A 25,137-nucleotide genomic window follows, 5' to 3' on the forward strand; every position below is an offset into this window, starting at 1 on the left:
AGGTAATTGTCAGAAGTGACAAGTGTAAAATTAACAGTTGTTTGGTTAGAATTGACGGGTGTAAAATTGACAGGTGTTTGTTAGAATTGGCAGGTGTTTGGTTAGAATTGACAGGTGTTTGTTAGAATTGGCAGGTGTAAAATTTACAGATGTTTGTTAGAATTGACAGGTGTAAAATTAACAGGTGTTTGTTTAGAATTGACAGGTGTTTGTAAGAATTAACAGGTATAAAACTGACAGGTGTTTGGTTAGAATTGACAGGTGTAAAATTGACAGGTGTTTGGTTAGAATTGACAGGTGTTTGTAGGAATTAACAGGTTTAAAACTGACAGGTGTTTGTTAGAATTGACAGGTGTAAATTTACAGGTGTTTCGTTAGAATTGACAGGTGTTTCTTAGAATTGACTGGTGTAAAATTAACAGGTGTTTGGTTAGAATTAACAAGTGTAAAATTGACACGCGTTTGGTTAGAATTGACAGGTGTAAAACTGACAGGTGTTTACTTAGAATTCACAAGTGTTTGTTAGAATTAACAGGTGTAAAATTGACACACGTTTGGTTAGAATTGACAGTTGTAAAACTGACAGGTGCTTGTTAGAATTGACAGGTATAAAATTGACAGGTGTTTGGTTAAAATTGACAGGTGTAAAATTGACAGGTGTTTTGTTAGAATTGACATGTGTAAAATTGACAGGTGATTGGGTAAACTATAATTACATGTCTGTGATGTTTAATACGTAGGTAATAAACACATTAAGCTATAACAGACATAGTATATGTGATGATTACCTCCCATTTACAGGTTTCAGAGCTCCATCAGAATTTCTGAATCTGTCTACGATGTGTCCAGCAGTCATATGATTGTCCAGCCGGATAGCTGTAGAACTTTTTGTCAGGTTTGGAGCATGTACACGAATCACGCCTTCCTCAAAATCACCCTAAGTAATTATAAAATATATAGAATCACTATGCAATTATCAGTAAAATTTAAATTCACCAGCCATATCTGGGATTCACCATAATATTTAAATACTTATACGTCTGTGATATAAAAAGCAAAGTGGGTGGAGAATAGTAGATAGTCCAAACATGAAATCAATTTATAACAATTTTAGGCTTTTAATGCTGACTCATAATTCGTAACATTTCAAGGTTAACAGGAGTTGTCAGAGTCAACATAGTTTGTGGAGTGGATTGAATCTTGGAATAATTTTTGAAAGTAGGTCAATTAAAAGTCATGGTCAAGGTCAACAGGTCCACAAACATAGTTTTTCATAATGAAAAGGTCTTGTCACAAAGAACACACACGTCAAACACCAAAGATGTATCTTCATTAGTATTGAAACAATACTTTTTTATAAAAAATACTTTAACCTAACTAGTTCTTTGGACAATGCAGACAATAGTGGTATTACTCAAACAACTTCCTGGACTTAGTCTCATTGAGCTAAAAACTTAATACCTATATCAGATATTTTACTTAAAAGCTTAAATGATTCTTACCTCATGAACTATGGGAGGCTTTTTATATAACTCTGACTTGTCTTTCTTGCCTAGGAATTTTATTTTCTGTTTAACAACAAATGAATATAATTATAAAGATTAAAATCATAATACAGTTCAGAAATTGGAGTGTCGATGGTAAATAGTTACCATCTTTATCCTGTAACAGCCCAGGGGGGAAATGCATACATTAACTTTTACTCAATATAGAAAGCAGATCTAGACCGATTGCAAAATAAGGAAATATCTTTGTCAGCATTTTTACCGAATTTTTACTGCAATATACATAGGTGGGCTTATTTCCAGGCATAGTCTTACAAAATAGGTAAGCAAACAATACATTGTCAATTTTAAAAGTAAATGGGGAAAAAAATTCAATGAGATAAAAAATAACTTACCGATTTATCTCTAACCTTGCGTTGTTGAGAGATTTCATTTTGGCGTCTCATCTGTCGTACCAGAAATGCAGGCACCTGTTATTTTAAGGTTAAAGATCTCTCATTTTGTGAAAACAGAAATATGTCAGCTCAGTAACACACTGATATTGATTAGATTTCTTACTTATTATATATATAATAAATACACGTACATGTAAGATTCATTTCTAAACTATAAACTGAAAGGAAAAAGAAACGCAATAAGAAATTTCCCAGTTTACAGGAAATCAAAAAAAAATGTTATAAAAGTAATACTGGTTTACGTGAATTGAAAGATATGGATATTCATTGAATAAAATCATATTACTATCAAAATATTATAATAAATAATTATTTGTATTTATTTAATGTATTTTTGTCTGCGAGGAAACTAAATGTCTTTTGTTTGAAGACAAATGCGTTTTTTGATATGGAATAAACAGACAAAATGGAGAATAAACCATGTACTAAATATGTGGTAATTTCTACATGTGACAAATGTGGTGAGTGTTATGACATGATTAACATTGCTATTCCTGTATTCATCCTCAAATAAGCCCCCTCCCCTAGTGTAAAAGTTAAGTACTGTATTTATCCTCAAATAAACCTCCTCCCCTAGTGTAAAAGTTTAGTACTCAATCATCCTCAAATAAGCCCCCTCCCCTAGTGTAAAAGTTAAGTACCATATTTATCCTCAAATAAGCCCCCTCCCCTAGTGTAAAAGTTTAGTACTGTATTTATCCTCAAATAAACCTCCTCCCCTAGTGTAAAAGTTTAGTACTGTATTTATCCTCAAATAAGCCCCCTCCCCCAGTGTAAAAGTTTAGTACTGTATTTATCCTCAAATAAGCCTCCTCCCCTAGTGTGAAAGTTTAGTACTGTATTCATCCTCAAATAAGCCCCCCTCCCCTAGTGTAAAAGTTTAGTACTGTATTTATCCTCAAATAAGCCCCCTCCCCTAGTGTCAAAGTTTAGTGCTGTGTCTATGCTCAAATAAGCCTCCTCCCCTAGTGTCAAAGTTTAGTGCTGTGTCTATCGTCAAATAAGCCTCCTCCCCTAGTGTCAAAGTTTAGTGCTGTGTCTATCGTCAAATAAGCCCCCTCCACTAGTGTCAAAGTTTAGGACTGTATCTATTCTCAAATAAGCCCCCTCCCCTAGTGTAAAAGTTTAGTACTGTATTTATCCTCAAATAAGCCCCCTCCCCTAGTGTAAAATTTTAGTACTGTATTTATCCTCAAATAAGCCCCCTCCCCTAGTGTAAAAGTTTAGTACTTTATTTATCTTCAAATCATCCCCCTTCCCCTAGTGTAAAAGTTAAGTACCGTATTTATCCTCAAATAAGCCCCCTCCCCTAGTGTAAAAGTTAAGTACCGTATTTATCCTCAAATAAGCCCCCTCCCCTAGTGTAAAATTTTAGTACTGTATTTATCCTCAAATAAGCCCCCTCCCCTAGTGTAAAATTTTAGTACTGTATTTATCCTCAAATCATCCCCCTTCCCCTAGTGTAAAAGTTAAGTACCGTATTTATCCTCAAATAAGCCCCCTCCCCTAGTGTAAAAGTTAAGTACCGTATTTATCCTCAAATAAGCCCCCTCCCCTAGTGTAAAAGTTAAGTACTGTATTTATCCTCAAATAAGCCCCCTTCCCCTAGTTTAGTATTTAAGATTGGGGAGAGCCTATTGGTGAACCACTTTTAATTTCCTACTTTGAAATTGATGATTGTGCAAAAATGAAGGAGGCTTATTTGAGGGCAGGTGCTTATTTGCTGATAAATATGAAAAATAGAGAATCCTGTGGCAGATTATAGCTTTGCTAAACAGGTTATTTATCTTCAGTAAATAAAGTTAATTATCATTATTATATGGTATGTAAAAATAGAAACAGAAAATACCGTCCAGAGGATGTCCAAGTATTTGATCAGCATTCTAACAATGTTGCAGGTTCCAGCTGCCATACTAATCTCTCGTTCCTGAATACCCTTGAACTTGGAGGGACTACTAGACACCAAAAACAGATTTGGGGCCATGATCATCGACACATTAGCTAGACTCATCTTGTTTTCTCGACACTTACTCACAATCCGCTGTAGGAACCGCAACAGCATCTACAACAAAAACAAGAGATTATACAACATAACAAGAGCTGTTGAAGAACAGCATAGCTCGTCTCTCAAATGTTTGTCAATAAATAATTAAAATATATTAATTGGAATGTATTTGCAAATTGCATTAATAATATTTATATTGTTTACTTGATCAGATTATGTTTTGTGAATTCATGCAATTTTCAAAACAATACCAATTCATATATATATAAATTATTTATTGACAAACATTCGGGAGACAAGCTATGCTGTTGTAGATTAAATGAATATATTAAACACAAATGTAATTGCTTTTGGACATATTTCTTCAATTTTTGACAAAATATTATCCTAATGAGAGTTGTCTCCCTTGAAAAATGTGTTGTGAGCATTTTCACATTGTTTTATTTTCAGTTTCACCCCAAGAAGGGATAGTGTAACTCCATAGGGACTCTTTTACCAAATATCAGCACCCTAGTACAATAATAAAGTGATGTATTAATAGCTTTCAACATTTGCACACAAATTTTTAAAAAAATGTGTTTTTTCCCCAAAAAAATCTTTCTGTTTAACTCCAGCAAGGGATAGTTTAACCCCAACAGGGAACCTAATACCATGTTTTACTATGCCTTTCAACACTCACAAATTCAACTTAACACAAAGTCCAAAGATTTAAAAACAAAAACAAAAAAAAGATTTAAAAAGAAAAAATTCAATTTTTTAAAAGTTTTACTCCAGGAAGGCATTGCCTTACTCCATAGGGACTCTATTGCCAAATATCAGCACCCTAGTTCAATTATAAAGTGATGTATTAATACCTTTCAACACTTGCACCAAAAACTTAACGTAGAAATATTTCTAAGTCCAAAAATTTTCAAAAATCTGCTTTTTTCCAAAAAATCTTTTAGTTTAACTCCAGCAGGGGATAGTTTGACCCCCACAGGGACCATATTACCATAAATTACTATGCCTTTCAACACTTGCACCAAAAATTAAACATTTGAAAAACCAACGCCTCCACCGACGCCGGAGTGACGACATAAGCTCTCGAGCTAAATGTAAATGCACTCCTTTGTCACTTGATTTTCTTTGTTGACACTGTAGAGCCTTGTACAGGCATATATAGACTTAAGTCATGGTATCAACAAATCGTGATATGCAAATTTATATAGAGGTGTGTTGGGGTGGGGATGGGGTTGGAGGGGGGGGGGGGGGGGGGGGGGGGGGGGGGAGAGGGATCCTCATTGGATTAATTACACAATCATTGATGGAAACCACCAAGGTGCCTCTACACAAGACAAATAAGGACTTTCCACAAATCCAAATACCAGCTTATTACCAGGGAAATGACTATGTCATTTTTATATATCATGAAAAAATGTCTTTGTCAATCAGCAATTTGTTAAAACTATTTGGACAAGTTTCTTCAAAGGCCTAAACAATGCAGTCAAATATGCCATTACCGTGTGACTTTGAATGAATTGTCTTACTATGATGCTATGATTCAGTCATTTGTGTTTTCATATAAATACACACAAATGTAGATGTAGTTGTACCTGTATAACTGTAATGTATAGAGGAATTTACCCAAAGGTGAAGTTTTACCTATAATTTATAGAGGAATTTACCCAAAGGTGAAGTTTTACCTATAATTTATAGAAGAGTTCACCTGTAAGGTGTAGGTTTATCTGTATTACAGAGGAGTTTACCTGTAGGTGTAGTTTTACCTGTAATTTATAGAGGAGTTTACCCATAGGCGTAGTTTTACCTGTAATTTATAGAAGAGTTTACCTGTAAGGTGTAGGTTTATCTGTATTACAGAGGAGTTTACCTGTAGGTGTAGTTTTACCTGTAATTTATAGAGGAGTTTACCTGTAGGTGTAGTTTTACCTGTAATTTATAGAAGAGTTTACCTGTAGGTGTAGTTTTACCTGTAATTTATAGAGGAGTTTACCTGTAGGTGTAGTTTGACCTGTAATTTATAGAGGAGTTTACCTGTAGGTGTAGTTTTACCTATAATTTATAGAGGAGTTTACCCGTAGGTGTAGTTTTACCTGTAATTTATAGAGGAATTTACCCAAAGGTGAAGTTTTACCTGTAATCTATAGAGGAGTTTACCTGTAGGTGTAGTTTTACCTGTAATTTATAGAGGAATTTACCCAAAGGTGTAGTTTTACCTGCAATCTATAGAGGAGTTTACCTGTAGGTGTAGTTTTACCTGTATTACAGAGAAGTTTACCCACCGCCTAGGTGTAGTTTTACCTGTAATTTATAGAGGAATTTACCTGTAGGTGCAGTTTTACCTATAATTTATAGAGGAATTTACCTGTAGGTGTAGTTTTACCTATAATTTATAGAGGAGTTTACCTGTAGGTGTAGTTTTACCTGTATTACAGAGAAATTTACCCACCGCCTAGGTATAGTTTTACCTGTAATTTATAGAGGAGTTTACCTGTAGGTGTAGTTTTACCTGTAATTTATAGAGAAGTTGACCTGTAGGTATAGTTTTACCAGTAATGTATATAGAAGTTTACCTGTAGGTGTAGTTTTACCTGTAATTTATAGAAGAGTTTACCCGTAAGTGTAGTTTTACCTGCAATTTATAGAGGAGTTTACCTGTAAGGTATTACGGTGAACAGGTGGCAGTAATAATATAAGTAAACAAAGTGCCTGTAGCTGTTGTTTCTTCTCTTTGATACCTGTAACAAACAAAAGATTTCAATATCAAACAACAGGCCTATATGGCCTGTAAAAGCTATTGGATGTACTAGATTGGGAGTTGAAATGCTGCTGCTGATTTGTAGCCACAAACATCCAACATTTTTAACTCAATGGACAACGGTTTTGTAACAAATAAACAAGTATATGCATATACACTTAGGCTTACAATTACGCTTCCCAACAAGCAAATAAGTACTAGAAAGAGTATTTACTCTCTCCCTGAGAGAAGGTCTCTATATGTGTACATAGGTAGGATCTGTATAGGTAAGCATACACAAAAGTAAGATCTGTACAGGTATGCTTCCTAACAAGCTAATTATGTATTAGAGGAAGTACTTACTTTCTACCTGAGCAAAGGCCTCTATGTATTCATAGGTAAGAAGGGGTACGGGAAGCTCCCTTAAGAACTGTTTCAGAAGTCCAGCTGCGTCGTTAGGCATAATCTCAGCCCAGGATATAGCACCACTGTAGAACCGCTCTTCCAACTCCACTCGTAATTGCTTGGGAAAGTAACAAATTATTAAAAAAAACATTAAAAATGTATTTCTAGAATGAATATTTGGTTGCTTTCAAAGGGAGCAAAGATAGGGAACAAGACTAAAGCAACGTTTTTTTTTTTTTTCTTAAGTCCCTGCAAGTTACTTATGTACCATGTTCCTTCTTCAAGATATGCCAGTTTTTAGTTAAGTTATTTCCAAGGAAAAAAACATCTGCTTCGTGTGACTTTTTAACCCCATACAAACATAATCCCTCTCTGTATTACCTCAGAAGCTAACCTGGTATATATGACGTCTCAACCAAATCAATCATTCCTTTCTGAAGTTATCATCTGGAAACCAATATTTGACAAAAAGATCTATATTTAGCAACAATGACCTGAACAGTTGACCTTTTCATCCCAAACTCAGTTCTGCTCTCTATTACCTCATAACCTAACATTTACCAAAGTTTCATTCAAATCCATCCATTTTTTCTAAAGTTATGAGGAGAGAGAGAGAGAGAGAGAGAGAGAGAGACAAATAGACAGACAGACAGATGAACAGAGACAAATAGACAGACAGACAGACAGACAGACAGACGGGCCGATGAAAAAATACTTTTGTCCTCTAGAATTTCACCTGCAGGGGACTTATAAATCTAACTCAGTGAAAAATAATGTTTCATTTCCTTAAAATCATATTTATCATTATTGTATGATTCCCATGTTGGTCAAATAAATTTTATCTTACAAATCCAAGTTAAAAAGACCTCATTCCTTCAATTGCCATCTTTTTAAGCCATTTTACAATTTCCAAGTTGGCCTTTGTAAAGTCATTTAATGAATCTCAAATTTTCCTGTAACTTCCCTCCATATCAATTCATCATCATACCTTAATTCTGCCGGTGGAGCCTGGCACTCGGAGGATGCCTTCAGTACTCAGACAGTGAGACTCAAGGAACTTGATGATCTGTGGATTAGTACAAGATCAGTTTTCATCAGCAAATTAAATCAGAATAATGTCACAACAAAAGCTAAAATACAGGGAATAGAGCTCAAGTCTCCAGAAAGAATGATTTGGAGAGCCATCACACTTAAAATGTAAACTTTAATACAACTATTGTTCTTGTGTACATGTTGTACTGTCCTTTTTATATTACTGTCCTTGCTTGTTATAACCCTGTATTTATTATAACACTGTCTTCATTATATCGCTGTCCTTATTATGACACTGTCCTTATCATGACACTGTCCTTATTATAACACTGTCCTTATCATAACACTGTCCTTATTATAACACTGTACTTATCATAACACTGTCCTTATTATAACATTGTCCTTATTATAACACTGTCCTTATTATAACACTGTCCTTATTATAACATTGTCCTTATTATAACATTGTCCTTATTATAACACTGTCCTTATTATAACACAGTCCTTATCATAACACTGTCCTCATTATAACTCTGTCCTCATTATAACACTGTCCTTATTATAACACTGTCCTTATTATAACACTGTCCTTATCATAACACTGTCCTTATTATAACACTGTCCTTATTATAACACTGTCCTTATCATAACACTGTCCTTATAATACCACTGTCCTTATAATGACACTGTCCTTATCATAACACTGTCCTTATTATAATACTGTCCTTATCATAACACTGTCCTTATAATAATACTGTCATTATCATAACACTGTCCTTATTATAACACTGTCCTTGTTATAACACTGTCCTTATTATAACACTGTCCTTAATATAACACTGTCCTTATTATAACACTGTCTTTATTATAACACTGTCCTTCTTATAACACTATCCTTATTATAACATTGTCCTTATTATAACACTGTCCTTATTATAACACTGTCCTTATTATAACACTGTCTTTATAATAACATTATCCTTATTATAACACTGTCCTTATTATAACACTGTCCTTATCATAACACTTCCCTTATTATAACACTGTCTTGATTATAACATCGTCCTTATCATAACACTGTCCTTATTATAACATGTCCTTATTATAACATTGTCCTTATTATATCACTGTCCTTATTATAACATTGTCCTTATTATATCACTGTCCTTATTATAACATTGTCCTTATTATATCATTATCCTTATTATAATACTATCCTTATTATAACACAGTCCTTATTATAACACTGTCCTTATTATAACACAGTCCTTATTATAACACTATCCTTATTATAACACTGTCCTTATTATAACATTGTCCTTATTATAACACTGTCCTTATTATAATACTATCCTTATTATAACACTGTCCTTATTATAACACAGTCCTTATTATAACACTGTCCTTATTATAACACTGTCCTTATAACACTGTCCTTATTATAACACAGTCCTTATTATAACACTGTCCTTATTATAACACTGTCCTTATAATAATACTGTGATTATTATAACACTGTCCTTATCATAACACTGTCTTTATTATAACACCGTCCTTATTATAACACCGTCCTTATTATAACACTGTCCTTATTATAACACTGTCCTTATTATAACACTATCCTAATTATAACACTGTCCTTATTATAACACTGTCATTATTATAACACTGTCCTCAGTATAACAATGTCCTTATTATAACACTGTCCTTATTATAACATTGTCCTTATTATATCACTGTCCTTATTATAACATTGTCCTTATTATAACACTGTCCTTATTATAACATTGTCCTTATTATAACACTGTACTTATCATAACACTGTCCTTATCATAACACTGTCCTTATTATAACACTGTCCTTATTATAACACTGTCCTTATTATAACACAGTCCTTATTATAACACCGTCCTTATTATAACACTGTTCTTATTATAACATGTCCTTATTATAACACTGTCCTCAGTATAACACTGTCCTCAGTATAACAATGTCCTTATTATAACACTGTCCTTATTATAACACCGTCCTTATTATAACACTGTCCTTATTATAACATGTCCTTATTATAACTCTGTCTTTATTATAACACTGTCCTTATTATAACATTATCCTTATTATAACAGTCCTTATTATAACACTGTCCTTATTATAACACAGTCCTTATTATAACACTTCCCTTATTATAACACTGTCTTTATTATAACATCGTCCTTATCATAACACTGTCCTTATTATAACACAGTCCTTATTATAACATTGTCCTTATTATATCACTGTCCTTATTATAACATTGTCCTTATTATAACACCGTCCTTATTATAACACTGTCCTTATTATAACAGTCCTTATTATAACTCTGTCCTTATCATAACACTGTCCTTATTATAACACTGTCCTTATTATAACACTGTCCTTATTATAACACTGTCCTTATTATAACATTGTCCTTATTATAACACCGTCCTTATTATAACACCATCCTTATTATAACACTGTCCTTATTATAACATTGTCCTTATTATAACACTGTCCTTATTATAACAATATCCTTATTATAATACTGTCCTTATTATAACACTGTCCTGTCCTTATTATAACACTGTCCTTATTATAACACAGTCCTTATTATAACACTTCCCTTATTATAACACTGTCTTTATTATAACATCGTCCTTATCATAACACTGTCCTTATTATAACACAGTCCTTATTATAACATTGTCCTTATTATAATTATATCACTGTCCTTATTATAACATTGTCCTTATTATAGCACTGTCTTTATTATAATATTGTCCTTATTATAACACTGTCCTTATTATAACACCGTCCTTATTATAACACCATCCTTATTATAACACTGTCCTTATTATAACATTGTCCTTATTATAACACTGTCCTTATTATAACACTGTCCTTATTATAACATTGTCCTTATTATAACACCGTCCTTATTATAACACCATCCTTATTATAACACTGTCCTAATTATAACACTGTCCTTATTATAACACTGTCCTTATATAACACAGTCCTTATCATAACACTGTCTTTATTATAACATCGTCCTTATCATAACACTGTCCTTATTATAACACAGTCCTTATTATAACATTGTCCTGATTATATCAGTCCTTATTATAACATCGTCCTTATCATAACACTGTCCTTATTATAACATTGTCCTTATTATAACACTATCCTTATTATAATACTATCCTTATTATAACACTGTCCTTATTATAACACAGTCCTTATTATATCACTGTCCTTATTATAACATTGTCCTTATTATAACACTATCCTTATTATATCACTGTCCTTATTATAACACTGTCCTTATTATAACACTGTCCTTATTATATCACTGTCCTTATTATAACACTGTCCTTATTATAACATTGTCCTTATTACAACACTGTCCTTATAATAATACTGTCATTATCATAACACTGTCCCTGTTCTATATTTTTGTAAGTCAGCATGCACAATTGTCCAAAAACTGCTTTTGAATAGGTGTGACAATTACAAACTCACAACTGAGAGAATTTATACTGATACTTCACACAAGTTAGTAAGGATTTCATACCATGATGCTTTTCATAAAAATTGCACAAAAGCATCTACTTGATGTGTTCTCATGGAAATTGTATACGCTTCAATTCACCACATAAACTGACGATATTTAATTTGTAGAAATTCTATATAACTAGATCTTACAAGGTCAATCAGAAATGTGTTAAGGCCATTCAACTGCATCATAACAGGATGCCGAACAATGTTAAATATTTGTGAGCCTTTTAAAATTGACAAGAAATGAGCAATAAAATTGTGATCCCAGCAGAAATTATCTTTAAAATTATAAGTTATATCAGCAGTTACACTCAAGCATTTACCCATTACTTCACATAAATCTATGATCTAGTGACCTTATTATTCTCAGATTCCCCAATTTACTATATCAAGATGATCTAATTATATGATGACCAGGCCCCGATATTCCCACCAATTTTGGTTGTCAATTTAACTGACCACAGCAAAGATATTTTGATGCCGACAATAGTTTCAAAAATCTTAAGAAAGAGTTTTAAAAGGTATACAGAACAATCAGAAATTTTCCAACTCATGCAAATAAAAATTTTACTTAATATTTTCGTGACTTAAATTTTAGTGAATTGGAATGCCTCACAGAATTCAAACAAGTTATTGCATGATGAATTGATACACTCAAATTACTTTAATTAGCTAAATCGTAATTAAATCGTAATTTAGCAAATTAAGGCTGTCGAGATAAATAATGCTGATATATAATCATCTCTGATATATATGTATAATTACAGTATGTTTCAAAACTGTATACAATGTACATGTATATCTTTTTATATTTTGTGTCCTTAAACAGAACTGACAAAAACATCCGACTTACATCATGAAAGATGATAGGGATGGTGACTCTGGAATCTATTTTCCGGTCATTCTCTAAAAGTGTTTGTAATGGAACTCCAAACAGACCATGATCTGAAACAAGTAGAAATGAAACAATAGAACAGCTTTAATTTGTTTGTGACCAACATACATATAATTATAGCATTAGTATATAGCTTTGTTTCTGACCATTGTTACATACATACATTGTATATCATATAACACATGGAATATATCATAACAATCTAATTGAAATATAGATGTTCATTCTCACTACGTTACATGAACATGGATGTAAAGAGCCAATATAGGGTCCAAGTGTAAACCTATCTTCCACCAAAGGTTTTAAATGATAAGTCATCTGCTTCACACCTATATCATAGGGATCTAATTTACACCCATATTATCTACCTTTCACCCCAGAGTGAGACAGTACCTACATTTCACCCCAGAGTGAGACAGTACCTACCTTTCACCCCTGAGTGAGACAGTACCTACCTTTCACACCAGAGTGAGACAGTACCTACCTTTCACACCAGAGTGAGACAGTACCTACCTTTCACCCCAGAGTGAGACAATACCTACATTTCACCCCAGAGTGAGACAGTACCTATACCTTTCACCCCTGAGTGAGACAGTACCTACCTTTCACACCAGAGTGAGACAGTACCTACCTTTCACACCAGAGTGAGACAGTACCTACCTTTCACCCCTGAGTGAGACAGTACCTACCTTTCACACCAGAGTGAGACAGTACCTACCTTTCACCCCAGAGTGAGACAATACCTACATTTCACCCCAGAGTGAGACAGTACCTATACCTTTCATCCGAGTGAGACAGTACCTACCTTTCACACCAGAGTGAGACAGTACCTACCTTTCACACCAGAGTGAGACAGTACCTACCTTTCACCCCTGAGTGAGACAGTACCTACCTTTCACACCAGAGTGAGACAGTACCTACCTTTCACCCCAGAGTGAGACAGTACCTACCTTTCACACCAGAGTGAGACAGTACCTACCTTTCACACCAGAGTGAGACAATACCTACCTTTCACCCCAGAGTAAGACAGTACCTACCTTTCACCCCAGAGTGAGACAGTACCTACCCTTCAACCAAGAGTGAGACAGTACCTACCTTTCACCCCAGAGTGAGACAGTACCTACCTTTCACCCCAGAGTGAGACAGTACCTACCTTTCACCCCAGAGTGAGACAATACCTACCTTTCACCCAGAGTGAGACAGTATCTACTTTTCACCCGAGTGACACAATACCTACCTTTCACCCCTGAGTGAGACAGTACCTACCTTTCACCCCAGAGTGAGACAGTACCTACCTTTCACCCCTGAGTGAGACAGTACCTACCATTCACCCCAGAGTGAGACAGTACCTACCTTTCACCCCAGAGTGAGACAGTACCTACCTTTCACCCCAGTGAGACAGTACCTACCTTTCACCCCAGAGTGAGACAGTACCTACCTTTCACCCCAGTGAGACAGTACCTACCTTTCACCCCTGAGTGAGACAGTACCCTATCTTTCACCCCAGAGTTGGACAGTACCTACCTTTCACCCCAGAGTGAGACAGTACCTACCTTTCACCCCTGAGTGAGACAGTACCTACCTTTCACCCCAGAGTGAGACAATACCTACCTTTCACCCCAGAGTGAGGCAGTACCTTCCTTTCACCCCAGAGTTAGACAGTACCTACCTTTCACCCGAGAGTGAGACAGTACCTACCTTTCACCCCAGAGTGAGACAGTACCCTACCTTTCACCCCAGAGTGAGACAGTACCTACCTTTCACCCCAGAGTGAGACAGTACCTTCCTTTCACCCCAGAGTTAGACAGTATCTACCTTTCACCCCAGAGTGAGACAGTACCCTACCTTTCACCCCAGAGTGAGACAGTACCTACCTTTCACCCGTTTCTTTGCCTTTCTGTGTCTGTAGGTGATATTATGATTATCAAACATAGAGGTAAGTTCTAGGAGAGCCAGGGATCGTATCTGAGACATATCACTGGTGCTGAGGTCACTCATCTGGGTCACACCCAGCTTATCTTGTACCAGTGTGAAATTCTGCAAACAAAATCATAAGACCAACCATTAGCTATAGATATGTCAAAGCAACATATACTGTAATTGAATGCCTCCACCGTAAACCAAGTACTTAGGAATTTTCATTGTAATTAGTTTTGATAGGTTTACTTACTTAATTAGTATTCAGAACAAGATGTTTCACATTTTATTTTTTCCTGAAAACTTTTTTAAAAGATTTTTTACATGACTAAGGCAAGACTCTCAAATTTTGGTCATTCATAATTTTCATGAAAAGCTTAAAATTCTTAAGTGGCTATATTTCTGAAAAAAAATAAAATAAAAAAAATAAAAACCAAACTAGAACAGTACATTTTGAACATGTTGAAGTCATTGACACTAAGGAAAGACAACCATGTTATTTTTCACTCAGCTTATTTGTTGTGGAATTAACTTAACTTTCAATGTGATCAAAGTCCAATCAGGGAGTTTTGAGGAACCTAAGGGTTTCAATCTTTGACAAAAAAAGATGTTTTTACAGGTTTTTGTGTGTGTACAAATATACAGTTAAACATGAAAAACTTACTGGTAAATTATCTCCCATCTTTTGATGTGGTCCAAGTTGGAAGCCAAGCTAGAAAAGAAAAGGAATTACTGAAAAAGTTTTTATGAAATTGTTGACAATACATGTACATTCCTTTAAGGCAAAATAGTGACTTAATTTTAAAATTCGACTTCTTATTTACTGTATCATAAGAGATAAACATTATCATATCATTACTTCTTAACTTGATGTGTTAGCTACCTAACATGTACATTTACACTACCACATCTATCAAATAATGAGTCCAAGGGCCAACATATACTTGTATATCATGAGTCCAAGTCATCATTAGCAGGAAAATGAAATAATAGTTATTGGATTTTTTTAGGGGAGATATACAGACATGAGTAAGTTTATAACATGGCAATTAATGTTTTAACACGGTCCCTGATACTGTACATATTAATACACTCTCCCCCCATGTTAGCCCTGACTCTGTATATATATTTAATACATTCTCCCACTATGTTAGCCCTGACTCTGTACACATTAATACACTCTCCCACCATGTTAGCCCTGACTCTGTACACATTAATACACTCTCCCACCATGTTAGCCCTGACTCTGTACACATTAATACACTCTCCCACTATGTTAGCCCTGACTCTGTACATATTAATACACTTTCCCACTATGTTAGCCCTGACTCTGTACATATTAATACACTCTCCCACTATGTTAGCCCTGACTCTGTACACATTAATACACTCTCCCACCATGTTAGCCCTGACTCTGTACACATTAATACATTCTCCCACCATGTTAGCCCTGACTCTGTACATATTAATACACTCTCCCACTATGTTAGCCCTGACTCTGTACATATTAATACACTCTCCCACTATGTTAGCCCTGACTCTGTACACATTAATACACTCTCCCACCATGTTAGCCCTGACTCTGTACACATTAATACACTCTCCCACTATGTTAGCCCTGACTCTGTACATATTAATACACTCTCCCACTATGTTAGCCCTGACTCTGTACATATTAATACACTCTCCCACTAGGTTAGCCCTGACTCTGTACATATTAATACACTCTCCCACTATGTTAGCCCTGACTCTGTACATATTAATACACTCTCCCACTATGTTAGCCCTGACTCTGTACACATTAATACACTCTCCCACTATGTTAGCCCTGACTCTGTACATATTAATACACTCTCCCACTGTGTTAGCCCTGACTCTGTACACATTAATACACTCTCCCACCATGTTAGCCCTGACTCTGTACATATTAATACACTCTCCCACTAGGTTAGCCCTGACTCTGTACATATTAATACACTCTCCCACTGTGTTAGCCCTGACTCTGTACATATTAATACACTCTCCCACTGTGTTAGCCCTGACTCTGTACATATTAATACACTCTCCCACTATGTTAGCCCTGACTCTGTACATATTAATACACTCTCCCACTATGTTAGCCCTGACTCTGTACACATTAATACACTCTCCCATTAGGTTAGCCCTGACTCTGTACATATTAATACACTCTCCCACTATGTTAGCCCTGACTCTGTACATATTAATACACTCTCCCACTATGTTAGCCCTGACTCTGTACACATTAATACACTCTCCCACTATGTTAGCCCTGACTCTGTACATATTAATACACTCTCCCACTATGTTAGCCCTGACTCTGTACATATTAATACACTCTCCCACTATGTTAGCTGTACTCTCTCCCACCATATTAGCCCTGACTCTGTACATATTAATACACTCTCCCACCATGTTAGCCCTGACTCTGTACACACTAATAAGAATACCTTATGCTTGCCCTGATTAGGCTCATCGTGTTTTAGTTCAAACATGATATCCTCATGATCAGATATTGGAGGTAGGCCAGAGCCCCTACTTGGCAGCCTCTCCTCTACAGGGTGGTGGTAGGATCCCTTCGGGTGCACACTCAACATTTCTATACCTGTGCATGAAAACAAAAAAATCAGCCTTCCATATTATCTATAATTACAGATCTTCTTCGTCAGTCTTTCTCAAAATATGGCCACCTGGCTATATTGTTACAATACTTAGCTTCATTAATTGTCAAAATTACTTGATTAAATACTGGTTTTTGACAGAAGATATTGTAGCTTTTGTTGTTTCAATGTTAGGTTATAGGAGAAAGTCTGAGTAACAGTGACTTTGACCTTGACCCAAATACCCTGTAAGACTGACAGAGAAGGAACCTATATTAGTGCCCTCTGTTTCCCTATAGGGGACTAATACATAGTAAATACCAGTGGATGTTTATCAAAGTCTGCATAAAATATGTGTATCATTAATGCGATGTGGCGCAGCGGTATAAGCTGCAGGTATTTCTGGCTAGGCAATTGGGTGCCGTAGATCGTGAGTTCGAGGCCCGGTCAACACTATCTGTGTTTCCGGTCCAATTGTAACTTGATTAATTGTATTTGAACCTCTTCATAAAGGTCACCTCTATATAAAGGCAACTTTTCTCTCCTCCCTTGATTGGCCTCACTATGAAGGCCAATCAAGGGAGGAGACAATTTGTCTGGCCTTTTTAGACAGGTTTTACTATATATGAACCTCTATACAAAGGACAACTGCCTTCAATGTCACTGAAGTCCTCCCTAAGTGGCCTTTATAAGACAGGTGTGACTAAAAAAGTACAATATTTCCAATGCTGTTGTTGTAGTGTTGACTATATATGTACCTATCGGATCAGGGCTAGCAGCCTCATCTGTCCTCCTTCCCGACATGGAATAACCTCCCTTTCTCATGAATGACCTCTCCTTGGTCTTACTGCCATGTCTCAGAATCACCTGGTCAGAAGTTGTCTGCCCATCTCCAAAAGGTCTGCCTGATAGTCGATGGAACGATCCTGGACTACCATACAAGTTCTGAATAAAGACCAAGTAAGTACAGCTCTTTACAAGATACTGCAGAGGTATAAAAATCCACTTCCCGATGTCTCGGGCAACCAAAATTTGAGTTTGGGCAAGTTGAAAATATATTGCTATCTCCAACATGATATTCATGTTTGGTTTCCTGATTTCTGTGTGATTAGAAATTTACCAGAATGACGGTAGTGTATTAGCATGTTAAGATATATTGAAATATACATTTAGTTAAGTTGAAATATCTTTGTTTTTCATGTTTGTAACTCAAATTGTAAAGATGGGAAAAGTAGACCCGCTGGTGGTGGCAATCTGAGACTTTCACCTTGTTAACACTTTAAAGACTCTTAATTAAAGCTAATAAAAATAATGGAAATTGCAGCCAAAGTATGAAATAATGTTAAAAAGAATAAATTTACTGTAATACTTGACTAAATGTACTAATTAGACAAAGGAAAGATTTTTGTGTCTGTATAATGATCACTGTTTCTCAAAATAAGCATGATATGTGTGACTAACATTCAAAGAGGAATCTTGACCCATTATTCAGGAATTAACAAAAAAATGAGAAAAAAACAGAGGTAATATGTTCTGAAAATAAAAATGGTCCAGTATTACCACTAATGATCGTGTATTTACCACATAGACTGTTAATTGTCCAGTATTACCACTAATGATCGTGTATTTACCACATAGACTGTTAATTGTCCAGTATTACCACTAATGATCGTGTATTTACCACATAGACTGTTAATTGTCCAGTATACCACTAACGATCGTGTATTTACCACATTGACTGTTAATTGTCCAGTATTACCACTAATGATCGTGTATTTACCACATAGACTGTTAATTGTCCAGTATTACCACTAATGATCGTGTATTTACCACATAGACTGTTAATTGTCCAGTATTACCACTAATGATCGTGTATTTACCACATAGACTGTTAATTGTCCAGTATTACCACTAATGATCGTGTATTTACCACATTGACTGTTAATTGTCCAGTATTACCACTAATGATCGTGTATTTACCACATAGACTGTTAATTGTCCAGTATTACCACTAATGATCGTGTATTTACCACATAGACTGTTAATTGTCCAGTATTACCACTAATGATCGTGTATTTACCACATAGACTGTTAATTGTCCAGTATTACCACTAATGATCGTGTATTTACCACATAGACTGTTAATTGTCCAGTATACCACTAACGATCGTGTATTTACCACATAGACTGTTAATTGTCCAGTATACCACTAATGATCATGTACTTACCACATTGACTGTCAATTGACCAGTATACCATTAATGATTGTGTACTTACCACATTGACTGTTAATCTTCAAGTTTACCACTAATGATCTTATATATTTACCCCATTGACCGTTTCCTGGGCAGGAAATATATCCCGCACATCAGTTTTGTTCTGCTTTTGTCGCTTACGCATGGTAGTACTAAGAGTGTCGACGCGACGCTTCACAACAGCAGCCTGGCTGGAGGTCAAGGTCGCTGTGACAGCATCCATCTCATCATCTGTCAGTCCGTGTCCATCTGTGTTGGTTGAAAATTTAAATCATTAAATTCCAATTATTTACAAGAATACCTTAACTTTTAACGTGGAATTAAGCTATGCTACCCATTGATCAAAGTCAAGTTGGTATCTAATTCCTTTTGGCTGGCCCCGGATTGGTGGTAAAATGGTAACACACTTCACTTTCACCTAGTCACCGGGGTTTGATTCCCCAATCAGACGTGAACAGATTTGTGGACCCTGTCACCTGCCTGACCACCGGGGTTTTTCCCAGGTACTCCTGTTTCCTCCCATACTAAGATCCCTATAGCACATCCAAGGGCCAACAAGAGCGATAAGAAGTGTTGAAACACCTTCTGTTGCAATTGTTATGAAATGAATAGAGTTTACATTTATATTAAAGTCAAGTTCATCATGACCTCATGATGTCATTGCAAATTGGATAATTGTCCTTGAAAATAATCAGAGAGCAGCATACCTTTGATCCGATTGACAACGGCGTCCAATCCGACCTCCTTCAGCCACCTAGCTTCCTGTTCCCCTGTGTCAATCAAAAACTTAACAATGTTGATCATGGAAAAACAACACTTTACAGTAAATACATTGTCATACAGCTATTGGATTCATTACATTCAGGGGATTCATCACATTGTCGTACACGGGATTCATTACATTGTCATTCATGGGATTCATTACATTGTCATACAGGGGGTTCGTTACATTGTCATACAGGGGGCTCATTACATTGTCATACAGGGGGTTCATTATATTATCATACAGGGGGTTCATTACATTGTCATACACGGGATTCATTACAATGTCATACAAGGACTCATTACATTATCATACAGGGGCTAATTACAATGTCATACAGGGGCTCATTACATTGTCATACAGGGGCTCATTACATTGTCATACAGGGGTTCATTACAATGTCATACAGGGGGCTCATTACATTGTCATACAGGGGGCTCATTACATTGTCATACAGGGGGCTCATTACATTGTCATACAGGAGGCTCATTACATTGTCATACAGGGGGCTCATTACATTGTCATACAGGGGGCTCATTACATTGTCATACAGGGGGCTCATTACATTGTCATACAGGGGGCTCATTACATTGTCATAAAGGGGGCTCATTACATTGTCATACAGGAGGCTCATTACAATGTCATACAGGGTTACATTACAATGTCATACAGGGGGCTCATTACATTGTCATACAGGGTTACTTTACATTGTCATACAGGGGGCTCATTACATTGTCATACAGGGGGCTCATTACATTGTCATACAGGAGCTAATAACATTGTCATACAGGGGCTCATTACATTGTCATACAGAGGGCTCATTACATTGTCATACAGAGGGCTCATTACATTGTCATACAGGAGGCTCATTACAATGTCATACAGGGGGCTCGTTACATTGTCATACAGGGGGCCCATTACATTGTCATACAGGGGGCTCATTACATTGTCATACAGGGGGCTCATTACATTGTCATACAGGGGGCTCATTACATTGTCATACAGGGGCTCGTTACATTGTCATACAGGGGGCTCGTTACATTGTCATACAGGGGGCTCATTACAATGTCATACAGGGGGCTCGTTACATTGTCATACAGGGGGCTCATTACAATGTCATACAGGGTTACATTACATTGTCATACAGGGGGCTCATTACATTGTTATACAGGGGGCTCGTTACATTGTCATACAGGGGGCTCATTACATTGTCATACAGGGGGCTCGTTACATTGTCATACAGGGGGCTCGTTACAATGTCATACAGGGGTACATTACAGTGTCATACAGGGGGCTCCATTACATTGTCGTACAGGGGTTCGTTACATTGTCATACAGGGGGCTCATTACATTGTCATACAGGGGGCTCATTACATTGTCATACAGGGGGCTCATTACAATGTCATACAGGGTTACATTACATTGTCATACAGGGGGCTCATTACATTGTCATACAGGGGGCTCATTACAATGTCATACAGGGTTACATTACATTGTCATACAGGGGCTCATTACATTGTCATACAGGGGGCTCATTACAATGTCATACAGGGTTACATTACATTGTCATACAGGGGGCTCATTACATTGTTATACAGGGGGCTCATTACATTGTCATACAGGGGCTCATTACATTGTCATACAGGGGGCTCATTATATTGTCATACAGGGGCTCATTACATTGTCATACAGGGGGCTCATTACATTGTCAAACAGGGGGCTCATTACATTGTCATACAGGGGGCTCATTACATTGTCATACAGGGGGCTCATTACATTGTCATACAGGGGGCTCATTACATTGTCAAATAGGGGGCTCATTACATTGTCATACAGGGGCTCATTACATTGTCATACAGGGGGCTCATTACATTGTCAAACAGGAGCTAATAACATTGTCATACAGGGGGATCATTACATTGTCATACAGAGGGGTACATTACATTGTCATACAGGGGGATCATTACAATGTCATACAGGGGCTCATTATATTGTCATACAGGGGCTCATTACATTGTCATACAGGGGGCTCATTACATTGTCATACAGGGGCTCATTACATTGTCATACAGGGGGCTCATTACAATGTCATACAGGGTTACATTACATTGTCATACAGGGGGCTCATTACATTGTCATACAGGGGGCTCATTACATTGTCATACAGGGGGCTCATTACATTGTCAAATAGGGGGCTCATTACATTGTCATACAGGGGCTCATTACATTGTCATACAGGGGGCTCATTACATTGTCAAACAGGAGCTAATAACATTGTCATACAGGGGGATCATTACATTGTCATACAGAGGGATCATTACAATGTCATACAGGGGCTCATTATATTGTCATACAGGGGGCTCATTACATTGTCATACAGGGGCTCATTACATTGTCATACAGGGGGCTCATTACAATGTCATACAGGGTTACATTACATTGTCATACAGGGGGCTCATTACAATGTCATACAGGGTTACATTACATTGTCATACAGGGGTACATTACAATGTCATACAGAGGGCTCATTACATTGTCGTACAGGGGGCTCATTACATTGTCATACAGGGGGCTCATTACATTGTCATACAGGGGGCTCATTACAATGTCATACATGGTTACATTACATTGTCATACAGGGGGCTCATTACATTGTCATACAGGGGGCTCATTACATTGTCAAATAGGGGGCTCATTACATTGTCATACAGGGGGCTCATTACATTGTCATACAGGAGCTAATAACATTGTCATACAGGGGGATCATTACATTGTCATACAGAGGGGTACATTACATTGTCATACAGGGGGATCATTATATTGTCATACAGAGGGGTACATTACATTGTCATACAGGGGGATCATTACATTGTCATACAGGGGGCTCATTACATTGTCATACAGGGGGATCATTACAATGTCATACAGGGGCTCATTACATTGTCATACAGGGGGCTCATTACATTGTCATACAGGGGGATCATTACAATGTCATACAGGGTTACATTACATTGTCATACAGGGGGATCATTACAATGTCATACAGGGGGCTCATTACAATGTCATACAGGGGTACATTACATTGTCATACAGGGGGATCATTACATTGTCATACAGGGGGCTCATTACATTGTCATACAGGGGGCTCATTACATTGTCAAATAGGGGGCTCATTACATTGTCATACAGGGGCTCATTACATTGTCATACAGGGGGCTCATTACATTGTCAAATAGGGGGCTCATTACAATGTCATACAGGGTTACATTACATTGTCATACAGGGGGATCATTACATTGTCATACAGGGGGCTCATTACATTGTCATACAGGGGGCTCATTACAATGTCATACAGGGTTACATTACATTGTCATACAGGGGGATCATTACATTGTCATACAGGGGGCTCATTACATTGTCATACAGGGGGCTCATTACAATGTCATACAGGGTTACATTACATTGTCATACAGGGGGATCATTACAATGTCATACAGGGGGCTCATTACAATGTCATACAGGGGGCTCATTACATTGTCAAATAGGGGGCTCATTACATTGTCATACAGGGGGATCATTACAATGTCATACAGGGAATAATAAGGTGATGCAACATCAGACATGAACAACTCATTTGCATACATTTCTAATGTGACACTAACTATATACAGTCGAATCTGTATTAAGCGACCACTCAAGGGAAGTTGAAAACGGTCTCTTAATGGAGAGTGGTCTCTTAATAGAGATGGTATCTTAAATTTAATAAATGTTCATAAGCTTTTTATTTGCTTTATAAATTGGCAATAATGATTTATAATATATATGAACAAGAGGCCCATGGGGCCTGTATCGCTCACCTGGTTGGATTTGACCAAATGTCAAAATAATGTTCATGTTCAATTCCTTTTGTTTGTTAACCTCAAACAATGCTATTTATGGTTATAGCGTGGGGATCCCAACTGCTTTAAAGAAATAATGAAGTCCAGACTCTCTGAGTTTACAACATGCATTTATAACTTTATGACTAGTAGTGATTTAAAGGAATTACCTCTATTTCCCATATGGGACCCTTTTACCCCTCGGGGGTCAGAGTCACCATTTATGCAAAATCTGTTCCCCTTCCCGCAAGAATGTTTCTTACCAAATTGGGTTCAAATCCATTCATAACTTTATGACTAGTAGCGATTTTAAGGAATTACCTTTATTTCCCCATTAGGCCCCGCCCTTTGGCCCCTTGGGGGTCAGAGTCACCATTTATGCAAAATCTGTTCCCCTTCCCCAAAGAATGTTTCTTACTAAATTGGGTTCAAATCCATTCATAAATTTATGACTAGTAGTGATTTAAAGGAATTACGTCAGAGTCACCATTTATGCAAAATCTGTTCCCCTTCACATAAGAATGTTTCTGACCAATTTGGGTATAAATCCATTCATAATTTTATGACTAGTAGCGATTTGAAGGAATTACCTCTATTTCCCCATTAGGCCCCGCCCCTTTGGCCCCTTGGGGGTCAGAGTCACCATTTATGCAAAATCTGTTCCCCTTTCCCAAAGGATGTTTCTTACTAAATTGTGTTAAAAACCATTCATAACTTTATGACTAGTAGCGATTTAAAGGAATAACCTCTATTTCCCATATGGGGCCATGCCCCTCTTTGGCCCCTCAGGTCAGGAGTCACCATTTATGCAAAATCTGTTCCCCTTCCCCCAATGATGTTTTTGACCAAATTCGGTTCAAATCCTTTCATAACTTTATGACTAGTAGCGATTTAAAGATATTACCTCTGTTTCCCCATTAGGCCCCGCCCCTTTGGTCCCTTGGGGGTCAGAGTAACCATTTAAGCAAAATCTGTTCCCCTTCACATAAGAATGTTTCTGACCAAATTGGGTTCAAATCCATTCATACCTTTATGACTAGTAGCGATTTGAAGGAATTACCTCTATTTCCCCATTAGGCCCCGCCCCTTTGGCCCCTTA

At 36.7% G+C, this 25,137-nt stretch overlaps 1 protein-coding gene across 1 annotated transcript in view; it reads right to left on the reverse strand.

Annotated features, from left to right (window-relative positions):
• Nucleotides 1-25,137, reverse strand: part of LOC117316399 (rho GTPase-activating protein 18-like) — a 56,585-nt gene that overhangs the window by 12,134 nt on the left and 19,314 nt on the right. Inside the window, exons 3-16 of the mRNA XM_033870945.1 lie at nucleotides 20,105-20,167; nucleotides 19,471-19,646; nucleotides 17,901-18,087; nucleotides 16,993-17,147; nucleotides 15,189-15,236; nucleotides 14,482-14,644; nucleotides 12,566-12,657; nucleotides 8,093-8,170; nucleotides 7,063-7,222; nucleotides 6,618-6,700; nucleotides 3,810-4,022; nucleotides 1,901-1,975; nucleotides 1,503-1,568; nucleotides 789-937 (exon numbers count right to left, since the gene is read on the reverse strand). Of these exons, the coding sequence (XP_033726836.1) occupies nucleotides 789-937; nucleotides 1,503-1,568; nucleotides 1,901-1,975; nucleotides 3,810-4,022; nucleotides 6,618-6,700; nucleotides 7,063-7,222; nucleotides 8,093-8,170; nucleotides 12,566-12,657; nucleotides 14,482-14,644; nucleotides 15,189-15,236; nucleotides 16,993-17,147; nucleotides 17,901-18,087; nucleotides 19,471-19,646; nucleotides 20,105-20,167 (1,708 nt within the window). The remainder of the gene's footprint in view (nucleotides 1-788; nucleotides 938-1,502; nucleotides 1,569-1,900; nucleotides 1,976-3,809; nucleotides 4,023-6,617; nucleotides 6,701-7,062; nucleotides 7,223-8,092; nucleotides 8,171-12,565; nucleotides 12,658-14,481; nucleotides 14,645-15,188; nucleotides 15,237-16,992; nucleotides 17,148-17,900; nucleotides 18,088-19,470; nucleotides 19,647-20,104; nucleotides 20,168-25,137) is intronic.

This window comes from Pecten maximus, chromosome 18, assembly GCF_902652985.1.
Source record: "Pecten maximus chromosome 18, xPecMax1.1, whole genome shotgun sequence".
Lineage (NCBI taxonomy): Eukaryota > Metazoa > Mollusca > Bivalvia > Pectinida > Pectinidae > Pecten > Pecten maximus.